At 47.2% G+C, this 20,439-nt stretch overlaps 1 protein-coding gene across 9 annotated transcripts in view; it reads left to right on the top strand.

Annotated features, from left to right (window-relative positions):
- The window catches only part of DYSF (dysferlin), a 221,972-nt gene that overhangs the window by 14,699 nt on the left and 186,834 nt on the right, over positions 1-20,439 (top strand). For all 9 annotated transcript variants that reach the window (XM_060026401.1, XM_060026399.1, XM_060026397.1 and 6 more), the window contains exons 2-3: positions 8,046-8,101; positions 9,310-9,401. In XM_060026401.1, coding sequence (XP_059882384.1) covers positions 8,046-8,101; positions 9,310-9,401 — 148 coding nt within the window. The remainder of the gene's footprint in view (positions 1-8,045; positions 8,102-9,309; positions 9,402-20,439) is intronic.

Here is a 20,439-nt window from a genome sequence, read left to right as displayed (position 1 = left end):
GAAGTTACTTTAGGGCTTCCCTGGTGGCGCAGTGGTTGAGAGTCCGCCTGCCGATGCAGGGGACGCGGGTTCGTGCCCCGGTCCGAGAGGATCCCACGTGCCGCGGCGGAGCGGCTGGGCCCGTGAGCTATGGCCACTGAGCCTGCGTGTCCGGAGCCTGTGCTCCGCAACGGGAGAGGCCGGCCCGCGAACCGCAAAACAACAACAACAACAAAAAATTACTTTAAAGCATGGAAAATAGCCTGTTTTCTTTAGGTGAACGTAACATGTACTCAATGTAAAAAAGGATGAGACAAAACTAAAAAGTAGCCCCCTATCCTTATACTTCAAATTAACTTGTCAACAATTTGACGTTTTCCTCCAAGATTCTTTTTTCTCTTTTGTTTTTAAAGCAATTTTAGTGTGAAATTTAACACCTAAGTAAGTACATAATATATAAATGTACGCTTTAATGCAGTTGTTCTCAGTTGGCGATTTTGTTCCTCGGGACATTTGGCAATGTCTGGAGACCTTTTGGGTTGTCACCGCTGGGTGGGAATGAGGTACTATTGGCATCTACTGTGGGTAGAGGCCAGGGATAATGCTAAACGTCCTACAGTGCACAAGACAGCTCCACGACACCCGCAACAATGACTTATCCATCCCCAGAAGCTAACATGGCCAAGGTTGAGGAACCCTTCCTTAATGGATAAATTATGAAGGGAACACCCATGTCTGTCACTCAGGTCAAGGAATTGAACCTTACCGGTCCTACCCCTCCACCAGAAGTCCCTAGACCCCTTGCCTTCCTCCCTAGAGATGATCCCATCCAGATATCTTTTTTCCAGATGTTTGCATATTTACATTTTCACTCAGTAAGAAGCCAGGGGCATTTTTGTATCAGTAAATATCCTCTGCACACCTTCTAAGTTTTATTTTATTACATAGATGCACCATAATTCAGTTAATCAACCCTCTATTAAGGAATATTTAGGTTGTATCAATTTTTTAATATTTATATCCAAAGCTTAAATTATACTGTCACTATGAGAAATATCCTGGTGACTAAATCTTTGCCCACTTATTTAACTATTTCCTTTTGGTAAATACTGGAAGTGGCGTTGCTGTGTCAGAGGTTATAGACATATTTAAGGCTTTGCCACATTTCCCAAATTGCTATCCTGACAGTCTGTACGAACTTTATCTTCCCATTAGCTGAGTTTGAGGGCTTATTTTCTTATAATTCTGCTAACACAAAGCATTATCATGCAAATTTTTAACAATTTTTTAGGTTCAAATAGTATTTGTGACCTTTCGATGTTATTGCCTATTTACATTTATTTCTTACTGAATTGCTTTTTAATTTGCCCAGTTTGGGAGGGAAGAGATGTTTGTCTTTTTCTTCATTAGTTGTGAGTCCTCTTTACATATTAAGGACATTAAGATGTTGTCATAGATGTTTAAAATATCTTCCCCGGTTCTAATTGGCCTTTTGAGTTTAAAGACTACGCCTCCTAGAGAGCATTCCATCACAGCCAGCATATCCACCTGCCACCACCCCTTCCTGACTACTCATTTTCTGGAAAGTATGCTTTCAGTTAAGATTTAGAAAATTGAGATCGAGGTGGGAGTTCTTGAGGTGAGAAGAGTAGGGCTCTGCTAGGGAAGCAGGGAGTGACTGCTGCCCAGTCTTGGGGTGTGCAGGCTTAAGTCGGGGCACAGATGGTGGGGCAAGTATCAGAGTTATCAGAGTCTGCCTACCCTTTTTGTTAGGGGATATCTGTGCCAAGAAGTAAAGCAGGCCTTCCCTCAGCAGAAGCCAGGGCTACCTTTTCTCCGTTTACCACCATTTCTCTTGTCCACCAGTTTTTGGTTTCCTGTTGGTAACTTTGAATTTCTATCGCTTTGTTTATCTGATGGGTATTCTTTTTTTTTAAATTAATTTATTTATTTATTCTTGGCTGCATTGGGTCTTCGTTGCTGCGTGTGGGCTTTCTCTAGTTGCGGTGAGCGGGCTTCTCATTGCTGTGGTTTCTCTTGTTGCAGAGCACGGGCTCTAGGCGCACGGGCTTCTGCAGTTATGGCATGCAGGCTCAGTAGTTGTGGGTGTCGGGCTCTAGAGCGCGGGCTCAGTGGCTGTGGTGCATGGACTTAGTTGCTCTGCTGCATGTGGGATCTTCCTGGATCAGGGCTTGAACCTGTGTCCCTTGCACTGGCAGGCAGATTCTTAACTGCTGCACCACCAGGGAAGTCCCTCTGATGGGCATTCTAATGAGGTGTCAAGAGAGTGCCCAGCCCAGAGCAAGTCCTCTATAAATATTTGTGGACTAAATGAGAGACTGCATTGAGGTTGCCTGCATGATCTGAAGGTGCCCTGCCTCTTTGACAGTGGGTCCTGTTACCTGACGGGTGGGCAGAAACAACCCGTCTCTCTCTCTTTGGGAGTCCCAGATGCCCCATCTCCTCTTCTCTCTGCTCCCTCTCTAGGTGAACAGCCCCACCAACACTCATGCATCCCTGTCAGAATCTGAGATGTGCTCTGCTCCCACCACCACTTCTGCCTTCCCCACCCAGATGCCTGTCAGTAGACCCCAGGCCTGCTACCTGTGTCCTCACCATCTTCCACCTGGACTTAAAAAAAAATTGTGTTAAAATACACATAATATAGGGCTTCCCTGGTGGCGCAGTTGTTGAGAGTCTGCCTGCCGATGCAGGGGACACGGGTTCGTGCCCCGGTCCGGGATGATCCCACATGCCGCGGAGCGGTTGGGCCCGTGAGCCATGGCCGCCGAGCCTGCGCGTCCGGAGCCTGTGCTCTGCAACGGGAGAGGCCACAAGAGTGAGAGGCCCGCGTACCGCAAAAAAAAAAAAAAAAAAAAAAAAAAAAAAAGATATATTGGTCAACTCACTCAATTGATGTCATGGCCTGCTAATGGGTCCCAATTTGCAGTTTGAAAAACACCACCCTAGGGACTTCCCTGACGGTCCAGTGGTTAGGACTCTGCGCTTCCACTGCAGGGGGCATGGGTTCGATCCCTGGTCAGGGAACTAAGATCCTGCATGCTGTGCAGTGTGGTCAAAAAACAAAAAAGAGAAAGAAAAAGAAAAACACTACCCTACAGCCATGGGTGACTGTGGTCTCGGAGTGTGGGTTGAGTTGGGGTGGGTAGGCTGGGGAAACAAGTGAAGAGTTTGCATGGGGCCCAGAAGAGCCCTCCCATGGCGGGTTCACTCCCCTTCACTAAGTCATTCAGCCTGGAGGCACACCCTAGGGCTCCAGCATGATTCTCACGGATGCCTGCTGGCCCCCAGTTCTGCAGAGTAATCTGGGGAGAGGATGTAATCCCCTCCCCCAACCCCAGCACGAGCTGTGAGCTCTCCTGTATCTTTAACTATTGAGTCTGTTTATTTACAGACATAACGCCACATCTCTCAAGGCCAGAATTGATGATCAAGGACAGGACAGGTCTAAATCCATGATGAGGAAGGAACTGTTTCCTAATTAGCAGCCTGACGTCCTCTTCCTTGGCGTCTGTAAGTCATGTGATCGTGCCGGGTTAACGTTTCATTTCTTTCTGGCTCTTCTTTGGGGCTGTAGAGCCTATCAGTGACCACTCGCTTCATGTCATCCAGAGGGTCCCAGAGTTGGCCCTTCTAACCGGGACTTAGTGAAATCCCTTAGAGGGTGTTTGTTCTCCTCATCTTCAGGGAAGGCGGGAAGTAGAAAATGTTTAAAAGACACTTTGCACAGGGCTTGGCACACAGACACTGCTTAGTTGCTGCTAGCCAGGAGCACCTGGATATGTTCCCAAGTGGACAATTCAAGAGAGGCTGCAGATGGAATTTTCCATGTTACTCCTGTAGGTCATGGAAAGTTGATAGGGGAGGGGAAGTGAACACTTAGATAGCATCTCATATCCCCTCAAAACTGATACAGCAGACACTCTTTATTATTGTCATTTTACTGCCAAGGGAGATAAGGCCTTAGAGAGGTGACAAGTTCAGTTAGTAGCGCCTGCTGTTTGAATGACTCCAAAGCCATGTGTTTAACCTCTGCTGGAACCACACCAACATGGGCCCCAAGGGGATTCAGAATGATTCAGCCAGGGCAGGACTGGGCAACCTTTAAGAAGATAACTGGGCCCCCCAAGGACACCTGCCCCCCATTGTACTTTCTTTCATCCCCTCTTTCTGTTGACATGTAGCCATTCTGCGAATGCAGTCTCTGGCGTTCTCTGAGAAGAGCCGTTCTGTCCTCTAGTGAGGAAGTGAACTTGCAGTCAACTTGGGAAAGAAAAGGACCCATTCCTTTGGCACCCGATTACTGGGCACCTTGCTATATTCTAGGGTTCCTAACATGAGGAAGGCATGGTGTCTGCTCTCTGAAGCTCACACTCTAGTAGGGGAGACAGACATAGAAGCACACAGTTGTCCTGCTGTTCGATACATGTGGTCACAGCTTGCAACCATCTCTGTCTGGGAGAGTCGGGGGAGGCGTATCTGAGCAGAGACAACTGAGCTGCCCATTGAAGGATCAGTAGGAATTCTCTAGATGCTTCAGAGTGGAGCACAGAGGGGAGGGGAGGGGAAGTGAACTCACATTTAATGAGCGTGCTGTGTGCCAGGCAGCTCAGTCATCTTGTCTTGTTTAATTTTCACCACAGTCCCGTAGGGAGGTATTATTATGACCTTACAGATGAGGAAACTGAGATGTTCAGTGAATTTCCTAAGAGGTTCTTCAAGTGTGGTACGTGGACCTCTGGGGGAATCCCCAGGCCTTTGAGCAGGTCAGCAAGGTTAAAGCTATTTCCACAATAACACTAAGATGCTATTTGCCATTTTCGCTGAGTCCATATTTGTACAACTGGTACAATAGCACTGGAAGGTGAAACTGTTTCTGCCTTAAGACTAATGAGGGCTTTGGCACCAAATTGTACTCGTTGTTGTATTTTTCACCCTCATGTAATTTGGAAAAAAAAAGCCAGTACTCACAGTTTGGGGGGCAAAAAAGCCAGTTTTACTGAAGAATGACCTTGATAAAGCAGTACAAATATTAATTTTATTAATCTTGATCTGGAGTTACACATGTTTGTAATATTTTCTGTGTTGAGATGGGAAGTATGCACAGAGCATTCTGCTGCACCCTGGAAAATGAAGGTCGCTGCAAGAAAAAGCCCCGTGTGACCGCTTGAGTGGCATGCTGAACTAGGCTTTTTTTTTTTTAATGGAATACCGTTTTTACTTGAAAGAATGACTGACAAACTATGATCGTTCAGACTTGGGCATCTGATAGACGTTTTCTTGAAAATGAGTGAGTGAGCCTGCCACTTTAAAAGTTGACGTTTATCATTTGTTGCCCATCATAAAATTTGAGCTTTCAAACAAAAATTGGAATTTTAGAAAGCTTCTGTCTTCCAGTTTCCCAGTATTTAATGTCTTTTCTGTTGAGACTGATGGTGATATTAATGAATGTAATTTTTCAGTATTATACAGTGAAATGTGTCAACATTTGGAAGGTCTGCATAACTCAGTGAGCAAAAACTTCCCAAATGAGCAATGCAAGATGTTACAGAATCATGTGTGGATAAAAGATTTATTCAAAATGCAAGATAGGACAACAGATTTTAATGTAACAGAGTACAAAATGTTCATCACTCTCTACTTTCAGATTTCACACTGCAGCTAACCTTTAGGTTTAAGAAATACTACTTATTGAGGGCTTCCCTAGTGGCACAGTGGTTAAGAATCTGCCTGCCAATGCAGGGGACACGAGTTCAAGCCCTGGTTCAGGAAGCTCCCACATGCCACGGAGCAACTAAGCCCCCTGCGTCCCAACTACTGAGCCTTTGCTCTAGAGTCTGCGAGCCACAACTACTGAGCCTACGTGCTACAGCTACTGAAGCCCATGCACCTAGAGCCTGTGCTCCACAACAAGAGAAGCCCCGGCAATGAGAAGACTGCGCACCGCAACGAAGAGTAGCGCGCAACTTGAGAAAGCCCGCACGCAGCTATGAAGACCCAATGCAGCCAAAAATTAAAAAAAAAGAAAAAGAAATAATACTTATTGAGTTTTGGTGCAGTATCAAAGAAGGAGATCCACAATTATCTGAAAATTTATTAAAATGCATCTCCAACTATATGTCTGGTTGGGTTTTTTTCACAGATGTCAACTAAAACAAGACATCTCAATGGACTGAACGTAGACAGGGTAATGAGAATTCAGTGAGGCATTAAAGAGATTTGCAAAATGTAAACAGTGTCACTTTTCTGTTGCCTTTGTTTTGGAAGTTAGTTATTTTTCATAAAAATATGCCACTTATGTTAACATGTACTGGGCTTATTATTGTTAATGTAATATTAATTACTAAATAAATATTTTTAAATGCCTCAGTTTTAACCTTGAATACAGTAAAAGTTGATAGATACAAGTTACCTTAGGAAAAGCTCCTTAGGGCCCTCAATAAATTTTTTTCTATGGAAGTTTTACTTTTTTTTAAATAAATAAATTTGTTTATTTATTTATTTATTTATGGCTGTGTTGGGTCTTTGTGGCGAGCGGGGGCTACTCTTTGTTGTGGTGCACGGGCTTCTCATTGTGGTGGCTTCTCTTGTTGTGGAGCACAGACCCTAGGCGCATGGGCTCCAGTAGTTCTGGCGCATGGGCTAAGTTGCTCCGCGGCATGTGGGATCTTCCCGGACCAGGGATCGAACCCGTGTCCCTCGCATTGACAGGCGGATTCTTAACCACTGCGCCACCAGCGAAGTCCCCTCAATAATTTTTTTTAAGCTTTATTTTATTTATTTATTTATTTTTGGCTGCATTGGGTCTTCGTTGCTGTGCGCGGGCTTTCTCTAGTTGCAGGAAGCGGGGGCTACTCTTCATTGCGGTGCGCGGGCTTTTCATTGCGGTGGCTTCTCTTTGTTGCGGAGCACGGGCTCTAGGCACTTGGGCTTCAGTAGTTGTGGCACACGGGCTTAGTTGCTCCGCAGCATGTGGGATCTTCCCGGGCCAGGGCTGTAAACGGTGTCCCCTGCACTGGCAGGCAGATTCTTAACCACTGCACCACCAGGGAAGTCCCGCCTCAATAATTTTTAAGAATGACATCCTGTGACCAAAAATTTGAGAACTGCTGCCCCTAGGGTCTCCCAGAAAATAAGTATTCTATGGTGGTCTGTGTCATTCCAAAGTCCACGTGCTTTTCCCACAACAGTGATTTGCAGCAGGCGGTGAGAGGGGTTGGGGGCTCACCCTCTACCACTGGGGCCCTGTGGCTCTTCCCAGCCATCACAGTGTTAGTTCTTCTTGTTGTCTATCTCAAAGCCCTTCTGCATTCCTCGGCCCAGCCCTCACGAGCAGGTAGGACAGCCTGCTTCCGATAGATACCTTCAAGGTGAGAGTGAGGTGGATTTTTTTAAAATTGAGGTAAAATTCACAGACCCTAAAAGTCACCATTTTAACCATTTAAAAGTGTACAGTGTAAATGGTTTTTAGTATACTCACAATGTTGTACAACCATCGTCACTATCTAATTCCATAACAGTTCATCACCCCAAAAAGAAGTCTCCATTAAGCGTTCACTTGCCATTCCCATCTCCCTCTAGGGCCCTGGAAACTACTAATCTATTTTCTGTCTCTGTGAATTTGCCTGTTCTGGACATTTCATATAAATGGAATCATACAATATGTGGAGATAGATTGTTTTAAAGAAAAATGGAATATTTTCTATGAAGATCATTCATTTTGAGAATCAGAAACTTTACAATTTAAAAGCTTTACTTAGAAAGTCAGGAGTAACAATAACAAACTCATTAAGAAGAGTCAGGCTGGGTATTTTCCTATAAACAGTCCTTCCGATGGGGCTGCTGTTTGTCCGTCCCAGAGCTGAGAGATGTGTGTGATTGGCATTGGGCTTTCATTGCAGACTGGTGGGATTCTCAGGGACTCGTGGGTTTTGTAAGGTTTCCTTTGGCGGGTGAGGTGCAGTGCAGGTCTTAGAACTGGCCCTCACTTGGGGAAGGCGCAGGTTGGGGTACATCTCTTCACTCCCCCTCTGTGTCTCTCGTAGGCGTGAAGAAGAGAACCAAAGTCATCAAGAACAACGTGAACCCCGTGTGGAATGAGGTATGTGAGCTTCCCACCTTCCCTCCTTTCCTCCCTCTGCTTCCACTGTCTCTGCAGGGACGAGTCAGGGGGCTCAGGCAGAGGCGGCTTTCTCAGAGGTGTTGTCATGGAGAGGAGGGGCTCTGGTCCGGTGTGCCAATGAAATCCTCCTGGCACCTGGGAGGAGGGGTGGTGGCCTGGCCTGCGGTCTCCCCTGTGCTGTGGGTACGGTGTGGAGAGGAGTGAGGGGTCCCTTGTCTCCACTTCTTTCAGCTCTGGCCAGCCAGGAGGAGGGTATCTAGGGCTCTCTTACCTGCTTTTTTTCCCTTACACAGGACCGTTGTCCTTGCCCAGAACTACCTCCTCCCCACAGCCCTCCCTGATTCATCAGGTCCTCCTCTGGTTCCTGCCCTCTCAACCAGCTTTCTTTCTTTCTTTTTTTTTTTCCTTTGGGTTAAATTTAATACACTGTTTCAGAAAAACTGACAATGTTTAGGTAATTTAAACTATAGGAAATAATTGTCTATTTGCAGTAGATCATCTGTGCAAATGATTTACTTAAGGCATGTTGCAATAGCCTTTAACAAGTTTAATCAGTAAATCTATGTTGGCAGATGCTCATTTATTTGCTTACCAACTCAAGCGCTTGCTGGTCAGGGTATCATCTGTGCAGAGATTTGTCATTCTCTAATTGCGAAAGAATTGGCTCCCATCTGCTGCATAACTTGCTCTTGTTCGAGACTTAGTCAACCAGCTTTCTTTATATGGCGCCCTGGTGGTCTTTGGAAGCCCTATCCTCGTGTGGATGGGGTTGGGATGCATGGGGTGCCTTTGCTCTGAGGAGGGTCCTGGGGTCTCTGGAGACCAAGGTGGCACTAACGCATGCTGTCACCAGGCGCCGGGCTGCCCCATGAGCACACTGATTTTGGGCCCTGAGGGCCACCTGGAAGTTTTCCCAGCTGTGCTCCTGGTGACTGGTGGAATTGAGTTGGGGAGGGGGTCATGGGGGTCTGGTCTCCTACTCTCTTCCGCTGCCTTCAGCTCTCACTGTCCCTTCTGAAGCTCTGAGACCCTGCTACTCATGTATTCATTCCTTCACTCATGCATCCTTCCCGTCACCAGTAGTGGTCACAGATGCCCGCTCAGTGCCCCAGGGGGACCCGTGGGGACCAGACACAGTCTCTTCTAGGGGTCCATAGGTTAAGACATCTTTTCTCTTTTTCTTCCAGGGCTTTGAGTGGGACCTCAAGGGTGTCCCCCTGGACCAAGGCTCCGAGCTTCATGTGGTGGTCAAAGACCACGAGACGATGGGGAGGAACAGGTGAGGCGGTGAGGGGGACTCTGGCCTGTGGGTGTGTACGGGTAGGGTCGTGGCGGATGTAGACTACAGAATGTGGACTCTGGAGAGCTGGTGTTTGGTGAAGACCTGCCACTCGTGGGCCTGGCCCGGTGGGAGATCTGGGGGAGAGGGCTGGCTGCAGTCTCAGGAACTCAGCCGTGGGTAAATCTGAGAGCTTCCCAAGTGACAGGGAAGGAAGATGGGCTAGAATCAGATGTGCGTGTGTTTCCCCAGACAGTCTGTGCCCCAGGGAGCAGGGAAGAAAAGGCTCTCTGGGTCCTGCTGCAGCCCTGAGGTGCCTGGCACGGCCCTCTCTCCCTGCCCAGCACAGGCTAGGGAGGGCAGTGGCACATGGCGCGAGGCAGGCCGAGCGATGGCTTCATGGAAGAGGTGGGACTCGAGGTGAGAGTTGTGGTTTAGAAGTCGGAACGGTAATGGCGACCCACACTGACTGCCCACCGTCCTGTGGCGGTGTCTTCTGGTGATATTTCATGTACGTAGTAGGGATGGTTTCCAGGCAGGGGCAATAGTAGGAGCAGAGTTCAGAGTTTTGTGGTGGCAAAACCAGGCTCTCGAGGCGGGCGATGGGTCCTTCCTCGTGTATGGAGCTCCTGGGCCTTGTGTGTGCTGGTGGCGGGGTGGGCAGGGCCAGCCAGCTTGCAGACGGATGGCCCTGTTGACTGTGGGTAGGGTGACCTGGGAGGCACAGCCTGAGAGCGCTCCAGTGCTGGAACCTTGAATGTCAGGGCGGGGCTTCAGCCGGTCCCTGCTAGGCCTGACGGGGGTGCAGCTGTGTGAGGGGCCGGCAGGGGTGGGTTCACGCTCTTGGTGCCGTTCACTGAGGTCTGGACCCGAGGATCGGGCATGGGCTTGCTGTTTTGTGACCTGCTGACAGTAGAGCCTTTGTTTGGGAACTGGGTCAGCTGGTGTCTGGGGCCCGGCTGTGTTTCCCTGGCAGGGCGAGAGTGGGAGAGGGAAGGAGGGGGGATTCAGAGACCTGGGGAAGGCCGACAGGGGTCTCAGCCTCCCAGACATCTGGAAAGTTGGAAATCTTAAAAAGCTTGGAAGAAAAACGCAACCACCACGGTCTCTCTGTGTCTCTGCTGGCTGTGGGTGCAGCGCGTGATACGTGTGGCGAGGATGGAGGCGCTTCCACTAGGCCCTCCCAAGGTAGGGCTAAAAGGTGTGGGTCCAGGGCGTCTTGGGTCCATTTTGTCCAGCCTGGACCTCAGCAGCCCCCACCTGCACAGGGTGCAGGTTCCTGCAGGGGCTGGAACTCATTCACACTGTTACCCCAGCACAGGTATTTCATAGAAAAAAGGCAGCTTCTGACAAGCATGAACGGTGGACCTACAGGTGAGGGAGGAGCAATGCTGGACTCTGGGTGGTCCTGGAAGGCTTCCTGGAGGAGGGCCACACAGACGGACTCAGAGGCCAGGGTCGGCTTTAGAGAGGAGAGGAAGGGAGGGCCTTCCGCTGTTTGGGCATGGAGGGCAGCAGGCTAAGGCCTTACATGTGGGATTCAGTCACATGACTTGTGCAGCCCAGTGAGAAGGGAGCAATGGGGCCAGGTTGGGAGGGGGCCTCTGACACCAGGCTGAGGATAATAATAGCAAACCCACAACAGCTGATGTTTACCAAGAGCTTAGCCAAGTGTCTGGCCCTGTGCTGAGTCTTTATATAAAAGATCTTTTTTAATCGTTAGGTGTTACTATTAGACTTGTCATTATTACGGAGGGAAACTGAGGCTCCAGGAGATTAATTTCCTCGAAGGCTACTGATGGCAGAGCTGTGATTGAAGGGCAGGTCTGCAACATGGTCAGAATCACGGAGCCCCTGCACCTCTCAGAGGCTCCCGGAAGCCCCAGGCAGGTGCTGGGCCCTTCTGGAGAGAGCGTAGCAAGGCAAAGGCATGCAGAGGAAACGCATGTTTCACTTTCATGATCACATTCAGTACTTTTCAGGCCCTGTGGGGAGATTTCTAAGACCATGAAGGCAGCAGGGGATGAGAACATATTTTTGATCAATTCAAGGGCCAGGCTAGACATCGGGGTGATAGCAGGCCAGTGCCACACATGGGCCGGCCTGGCTCCGTGGGTTGGAGATCACAGCAGGGGCAGGCTGTCTCGCACATTGGAGCCCTCTCGTTGGCCCCTGTAGGTGTCCTCTGGCTCCTGGGGGCAAGTCAGCTCCCTGAACACCAGTTTCCCACATGACCAGGTAGGTCACTTGAGAGGCCAGTGTGCTGGAAATCAGTTCCTCACACAGCAATTTGCAGAAGAACTAATTCACAAAGCTTCCTGATTCACCAGAAACTTCTTTCTGATAACAACTTGAATGCAACTTTTGAGTTTTTCAAACATTTATCTCAATTTTGCATTTCTAGGGATTAAAAATTAAATTTTAATTCAACTAAATTTAAACTTACATTCACAAACGTCTGAAGAATTTCAGAAATAATAGAATTTTAGCTTTGCTATCGGAGCCTCGGAGCCAGTGGGGTATGCAGGCTGGAGAGCAGTTTGCTTGGATGGAAGATGCATGAGGGGAAACCCACTGGAGCAGCGGGAGGGAGGCAGGTACCCACAGGGTGCTTCTGTAAGGCCCTCATGGTTAGAGCGCACAGTACGTTCATGCTGCTCATGAAATGTGAGAAAAGAATCCCAGTTAAGGGCTTCCCTGGTGGCGCAGTGGTTGAGAGTCCGCCTGCCGATGCAGGGGACACAGGTTCATGACCCGGTCCGGGAAGATCCCACGTGCCGCGGAGCGGCTGGGCCCGTGAGCCATGGCCACTGAGCCTGCGCGTCCGGAGCCTGTGCTCCGCAACGGGAGAGGCCACAACAGTGAGAGGCCCGCGTACCACAAAAAAAAAAAAAAAAAAACCAGTTACTTAAAAGTATTAAAAAGTCTAATGCTGTAAAAGTCAAGCATTTCCAGGAAGTGGAAAGAGCAACCATGTGATATTTTACGTTCTAAAAGAGAAAAGGAAAAAAAAATCGGTGAATTCAATTCAATGAACGTTTTACATAGAACACCTACTCACTACCCTCAAGTTGGCAGTGTCTGGTCAGGAAGCAAATAGGGAGACAACAGGTATGACGGTGACCGCTGCCATCTGACTGCCCTCAGTTTCAGTGAAATCCACAGGGTCGTCATGTAGCAGTTCCTTCCTTCCTGGCAGTCCTGGGTGGGCTGTGAGCCCACCTAGGGTCCTCCTGGGTCTTCTTCCAAGCGAGGTGCAGCACAGCCCTCCACAGTCTCCCTCTGTCTCCTCCTCTCCATCTTCTGAACCTCCATCCTCTGCCTCCACCTGTTTCTAGAGTCCCCTCAATGCCTCAATCATTCTTTACCGCCCCTCACTCACACCTCTGTCTCCACAGGTCTGTGGTTTTGCTCCTTTTTCTTCCTGGCCCCTCTCCGTTTATTCCTTCTGTCATCTGACTCTCCCCCACTTCCACTCTCTTCTCTTTCCCCAGGGCTTCTGGGATTTTTGATGTTTCTGTGTTTCCCCGACGACCGTTGGCAGTTTGGGGTGACCTCATTATGCCAGCCTGGTCTGTTGGCCTGGAGTGGGGTCTCGGAATCTCTCAGGAGGGGAAACTCAGGCTGGATACTGTCTCTGGGCCATTCTGCACCCCACCCATCCTGAAGCAACTGCAGGGGTGGATCAACTCCATGTCTATAAAATCAGGTTTCAAATGCACATAAGAGGAAACTTCACTCCTCTGGATGGGAGACACTCGTGCAAACCCAGCTAGGCTGGGTCCTGGACTCAGTTGAGTGTCCCAGGCTGCACTCAACAACTTCCTGTTTACTCTGGGCTTCTCAGAAGGATGCTGGAGGGGAAGTTGACCCTGATCCCTGACCAGCTAAGTTTGACCCCTGCGATGTTCAGCTGAGAAATTCCCAATTCAGGCTATGAGACGCAAGAGCATCAGCAGCAGCTTTGACATAACATACCAGTGCCTGGCCCCGCCTGCAAGTTCTCACTTAATTGATTGGGAGCGGGGCCTGTGCACCATTACGAACTCCCAGGTGTTAGGGAGTGAGAACCAGTCGTCTGCACTCCAGACCAGTGCTGCCCGGTAGAACTTTCTGAGATGATGGAACCATTCCGTGTTGGCTAGTGTAACTGAGGAACTGAATCTTAAATTTTATTTAATTTTAATTAATTTAAATTTGAATAGTTCATGTGCGTGCACAGTGGCGGCTTACTGTGTTGGACAGCGCAGCTCTAGGTTTTTAGAACAGTGCTCCAACCCTGGGTGCATCTTAGAATGGCCTGGGAGCTTTACAATAGATCAGTGTCTAGGCACAAACTGATGAAAGGAGAAGCTGGAGTCGGGTGCAGGCAGCAGCACTTCCTGAAACTGCCCAGGGGAGACCAGTGTGCACCAGGGCATGAGAGCAATGCTGGCACTTCTGCAAGGAATGGCTCTCAATTTTTTCATGGATTAACTGAGAAATAAATATAATTCTTGCCATAGTTTCTGGATGTGGTTATTGGTAGAACTGATTACCATGCAATAATTATGGGCAAAACGGCACATGGTAAAATTGTTAAGGAAATGAAAAACTGACTGAAGAATCCTGTTGGTAACTGTAAACACTGACCTGAGAGAATCAGACTTAATAGAACTAATTCCACAAAAGAAAACTCAAGAATCAAGAGAGCTATATTTGATAAAGCTTGATATGAATCGAAAAATGAAAAAACAAACAAACAAAAAAACCCCCAAGAAAACTTTGCACCAAACCTGTGTTGGGAAATTTAAACAGAAAATAATTGTTACTAATGACAATAATTTTGGTAAAATAAAAATGAAGATTAAAAAAAGAAAGGAGTTTAATTACACTGTATAGAAAATATCTCAACAAATTAACCGGGCTTAATTTAATTTGTTCTGAAAAATGCCTTTCCAGTAGAAATTAATTAATGTAGGTGTATTTTTTTTTTTTTTTAACATCTTTATTGGAGTATAATTGCTTTACAATGGTATGTTAGTTTCAGCTTCACAACAAAATGAATCAGTTATATATATACATATGTTCCCATATCTCTTCCCGCTTGCATCTCCCTCCCTCCCACCCTCCCTATCCCACCCCTCCAGGCGGTCACAAAGCACCGAGCTGATCTCCCTGTGCTATGCGGCTGCTTCCCACTAGCTATCTACCTTACGTTTGGTAGTGTATATATGTCCATGCCTCTTTATTGCTTTGTCACCGTTTACCCTTCCCCCTCCCCATAGCCTCAAGTCCATTCTCTAGTAAGTCTGTGTCTTTATTCCTGTTTCACCCCTAGGTTTTTCATGACATTTTTTTTTCTTAGATTCCATATATATGTGTTAGCATACGGTATTTGTCTCTCAGTTTCTGACTTACTTCACTATAATGAAAACAAGAGTAAACAAATGGGACCTAATGAAACTTAAAAGCTTTTGCGCAGCAAAGGAAACCATAAAGAAGACCAAAAGACAACCCTCAGAATGGGAGAAAATATTTGCAAATGAAGCAACTGACAAAGGATTGATCTCCAAAATTTATAAGCAGCTCATGCAGCTTAATAACAAAAAAACAAACAACCCAATCCAAAAATGGGTGTATTTTTTTTTAATTTAAATGTTTGGTAAATGTAAATATGGGAGCAAAAGTCTCCATGGGGTCAAAATGTCCATCTGTCAAAACACTAGGGTTACGGAATTCCCTGGCCATCCAGTGGTTAGGACTCTGCGCTTTCACTGCCGAGGGCCCGGTTTGATCCCAGGTCGGGGAACTAAGATCCTACAAGCCTAACGGCCCAGCCAAAAAAACCCCCAAAAACGAAGCAAAAAAACCACCAGGGTTAAAATGATACCTTGACCACCAGGCCCAGGATAGGGTGGCCAGATTCAATAGAGAAACATACAGGACACTCAGTTAGTTTGAATGTCCCAAATGTTGCATGAGACATACTTATATTAAGAGATTACCAAGTGTTTATCTGAAAGGTAAACTTAGCAGGGAATCCTGTACTTGATCTGGCAACTCTATTCCAGGGTGGCTGTCCCCCCGCCCCCGCTTCAATCAAGAAGTACAGAAGGAGACCCAGATTCACACCAAGAATCGGCTAGAAGGCACACTACTGCCTTTAAAGAAGCCTTCCCTTAGGCTCTCACAATAGCATTTTCTTCAGAAGAGTGTGATTCACTTCCAACCTTTCAGCAACCCGGTGACTCTATAAAGTGGGTCCTTGAGGGCTCTCTCAGCCGCACACAGAGCCTTGCCTGCCTTCACCTGCCCTGCGATCTGGGTTGTCAGTATGGTGTCGGCCACTGACGGGGGCCCCGGAGGCAGCTTGGGTACCTTCCTGGGCACTGCTGCTCCGTGTCCTTCCTCCTCAGCTGCTCCTCCTCTCACCCCGACGTCGGCCCCGTGAGCTGGTCACGGAATGAGCTGGAATGAATATGGACTTTGGGAAGAGCTAGGGTCCAGACTCAACAGCCCTGTGGCCTTGGGCAGGTCCTCAGCTCAGCTCCCTGAGCCTGTTTCCTCCTGCTTAGGGAGTATTAAATCAAGTGCAAAAGCACATCTCAGGGACCTGCCACAGAGGGCTGCTCCCTAAATGGCAGTTCCCTTCGGCACATCCCCTTTTCCGTAGCTCCCCTGTGCTGCCCTCCAGCTGCCCCAGTTGCTTGAGTCCCACTGACCCCAGCCCTTTCCCATCAAAGGCTGCTCTCAGCCAGCTGTGGTTTGAAAACGGACTCACTCATTCATACTGAAGTGTTGGTGGCAGCCTGTGGTTTAACGTTTTGCTCCTTCTCTTAGGAATGTAGGCGATGGTGCTTTATTTCCCAGACTCCGCTTAGACCAAAAATGAAAGCGCTAACGGTGAGCCTTTCGGCACCGCGATAGGCTGTGAGGAGATGTTTTGGGAACGGCGGGTCTTCCTGACGTAGGTGACCATCTCCTGTAGGGCTGTTGCTGACCCTGGAGTAGGTCTTGGTGCCCCTAGGGTGGAGGTAGGGGTTGTCCTGGTGTCTCCGGGGACAACGAGCTTAATCTACTGAGGGAAAGCAGGGGTTGCTAGGAAGGAGCTGAATGTGAGTCTGTCACGTGCAAGAATGTAAGGAAGGTCGGGCGCAGATCTGGCCAGTGGATGCCTTTGACTCACACCTGGAATGAGTTGATGTGGTCAAGGGGTTCCATCCTGGCAGGGGCAGGTGGTCTTGGTCTCCCAGGTTGTCTACATAGCTGAGCAGGGCAGTGGTGGTGGCTGGCATGAGAGTGAAGGTCAAAGGCTACTCTCGGGAGCCCCACTTTCAGCAGTGGGTCTCATCCTGGCACTGCCTTGACCTGGACCTTTCTGAAAGGCAATCACAGTACCTACAGTGCAGAGTTGTTGTATAATGCGTACGTGTCAAACGCCTACCCTGTGCTTGGCACATTGAAGGTGTCCGGTACATGGGGACTGTTGGTTGTAGCAGGATCCGTACAGATGCACATACAGAAACCACACCAGTATGTGAACATTACAGCAAGTGCATGCCCCGTCTGGACACGTGCTGTACCTGAATATGAACACATTCTTTTTTATTTGAAAAAAACCCCACAAGAGTATACAAATTATAAATATTTTTATAAGCAGAAGTAAGCGCCAGGATTTCCCTGGTGGTCCATTGGTTAAGACTCTGTGCTTCCACTGCAGGGGCCATGGGTTCGATCCCTGGTTGGGGAACTAAGATCCCGCATGCCACGTGGCACAGCCCAAAAAAATAAAGTAAAATAATAAGCGTAAGTCAGTAAGCTCCATTTTTAAAAGTTTATAAAGGAAAAAATGCATGTTCTCCAATCCGCTCCTTCCCTTCCCTCCAGTGGTGTCCACTGTTGACCGTATATAGCTTCCTCAACTTTCCCTAAGTATCTGCAAGCATCTGTTTATATACAAGTGTATTCATTTACTTACACAAAAATGAGTCACGCCATGTATGTTGGTCCCCATGTGGCTTTTTGTCATTTTATCACGAACCGTTTTCCCAGGTCAGTGGGTATCGGTCAACACCATTTTCAGTAGTTGTGTTGTATTCCACGGTGTGCGTGCACCATAATTTATCCCACTGTAACCTTATTGACTGGTATTTAGTTTCTTTCTAGTTTCTTTCCTGGCATGCCAGTGAACATCTTTATCCAAACGTTTTTATGTCCTTATACTATTTTTCCTTTAGGATAGGTCCTTAGAAATGGGATAACATTTTCATCAATTCTGCCAAATTGCTTTTCAGAAAAGGTGTCCTGAGTTACGTCTACCGACAGTGTAAAAAAAGTGCCCGTCAATGTTTTATTTTTGCTAGTGCCATGGGGGAAGAAAGGTATCTTATAATTTGTGTTTCCTTAATTGCTTGTAAAGTTGAGCATATTTCCATGTGTTTATTGCCCATTTGTATTTCTTCTTCTGTCAGTTGCCTATCTTAATCCTTTGAGGTGCTTGTTTTATTCTAACTAATTCATGGTAGTTTGTACGTTTGGGATCTTGTTAGGAATATTGACCCTCGGTCTGTTTTAAGTGTGGATGGTATTTTCTCTCTGCTTGTCGTCTGTTGGTTGCTTTGTCCTGGTGTCATTCTTACACAGGAATGGATGTTCACCTTTGGGTATTTGTATGCCTGTGCACATAGACATTTAAAAAGGCAGAGAGGCAGTTTGCTGTTGTTAGAAGTTGGGGAAAGTAGGCCTATGTTCAGCCTCCAGGTTTCAGCAAGCCAGTAGGCAAGCCTCCGGAATCCTTGGGAGGCAGTTTTGAGGCAGGAATACTTACAGTTCACCATCCCATTGTTCCCAGCATCCTCGGAAGCATTGACCATATCCTTATTTTCCAAGGATTTTTATAACTATATTTTGTCCTGGATTCTATCCAGGACATCCCTGTGTTTCGAAATAGTTTTTCTTTTGTCTTTCTCTGGATTGAAGTGGAAAACTATTTAGAGTTACCCTTGGGCGGCCCCTGGAGGATCAGATACTGGCAGGAAGTCTGCCAGAGGCCAGGCGGGCTGGGGTTTGTGTGTGTGTGTTATGTCCGGCTGTTCTCATTTCCTGCCTCTCACGGCCAGGCATGCATGGCTGAAGCGGCCGCAGCTCATGGTGTCTCTTCACCGGTGTCCTTAAACTTCCCCTGAGTGTGTGTGTCTGTGCGTGTGTGTGTGTGTGTGTGTGTGTGTGTGTGTGTGTGTCCTGCCAGGTCAGGGGCTATCTGATTTTCCTGTTGTGCTGACTCACTGAATCTAATGAGGAAGGTGCGGCTGAGTCAGTGATGAATGGGTTTGAGTTGTAATACATATATTTTTAGTTGGCATGTCTTTTTCTTAGTTTAAAAGATAAAGAATGAGAAACGGACACATGGAGACCTTTCTAGAGCCTTTTTTGGGAAATAATTTCAAACTCATAGGAAAGTTTCAAAAAGAACATCCACACACTTTACTTAGACTCATTTATTGGTAATGTTCTATTCCATTTGGTTTATAATATTCTCTCTCTCACTCTCTCCTCTCCCTCCTTCCTCCCTTTTTCTCTCTCTCCCATTTGAGGGTAAGTTATACTCATCATGGCCCTTTATCCTTAGATACTTCTGTGTATATTTCCAAAGAGCAGGGATTTTTTTTACATAATCACAGTAAGTTACCAACTTCAGTAAATTTAACATGGTTGCCTACTTTAATCTACTGTTTGTATTTTGATCCTATCAATTGACCAAGTTATGTCTTTTATAGCATTTCCCCCTCCCTTTCCCCCAGTATAGATACCCATATTGAATTTTGTCATCATATTTCCATAGCCTCCTTTACTTTGGGACATTTCCACAGTTATGACAATTTACATTTTTGAATAATACAATACCCCAATGAAAAAAATAGAATATTCCTCATTTGGGGTTTGTCTGATGTCTTTCTCATGATTATATTCATGATCAGATTCGGTTACTGACTCCTGGCTGGAATCCGTCATAGGTGCGTGTGTTTATCTCAGGATCTGGAGGTGCATGGTGTCCCTCGTTGGTGACATTCATTTCAATCACCCGTCAAGGTGTTGTCTGATTTTTCCATTGTGTCTTTACTGTTCTTTTTTTCCTCCTTGACGTGTGTTAAGAGACACTTTAAGACCCTGCCAATATCCTGCTCGTCAAAATGTCCCCCTAGATTTAGCAGCCACAGGTGACTCTTGCTTGACTGATTCAGTCTTTACCATGAAGGCTGGGAACTGGTTTTCCATTGCCAGCACTCCCTTCACATTTACCAGTCTGGGCTGTGTAAGCCTTTCCTGCAGGAGGCCCTAGTGATGGTGCGTGTCTAACCCCACTGCTGTCATGCCTGGACCCTACCCTGTGCCTGCACTGGTCATCGGCCACCCACACTCTCACTGGAGCCTCCCCCCTTGGCAGGTCCATCCTTCAAGGACAGAGCTAGAGTCAGGAAGAAGCCTGTTCAGGGCCTGGATTATAATGTTAGAAAGTCCTTCCTTCTGTTCTCTCTCCCTGAGATTTTGAGGGTCTCATTTCTATTCTACCATCAGGAGTGACCACAAATAAATCTTACCTCTTACATATATTATGACAGTCATGATCTAATGGGTCCCTCACTTCAATCTGGTGGGGTAGTATGTGCAGAGGACAGGAAGCTGGTGAGTGGGGTGACATTTACCAAGCACTGTCTGTGTCCCAGACACAGTTGGGGGTGTTAGGTATGTGAACTTGGATTTTACAAGAACCCTCTGGAGTGTGCACTATTCCTGTGAAGCTCCACCAGTGCAGGGGTGGTTGTCCATTTTGTGTAACCAGTATCCCCAATACCTACAATAATTAGGTGCTCACTACATATTTGTCAAATGAATAAATGACCTTTACAGATGAGAAAACAGGCCTCAAAAAGGTTATGTAACTTGTCCTCAGCCACAGAGCTGTCGCATGGCAGAGCTGAGGTTCCAGCCCAAGTAGGATGACTCGAGAGCTCTTTTTCTTCATCATTCTATGATAAAATTTATTTTTGGAAGATAG

This window comes from Delphinus delphis, chromosome 12, assembly GCF_949987515.2.
Source record: "Delphinus delphis chromosome 12, mDelDel1.2, whole genome shotgun sequence".
Classification (NCBI taxonomy): Eukaryota; Metazoa; Chordata; class Mammalia; order Artiodactyla; family Delphinidae; genus Delphinus; species Delphinus delphis.
Note: the sequence above shows the minus strand (reverse complement) of the source record. Positions and strands in the feature narration are given on the sequence as shown.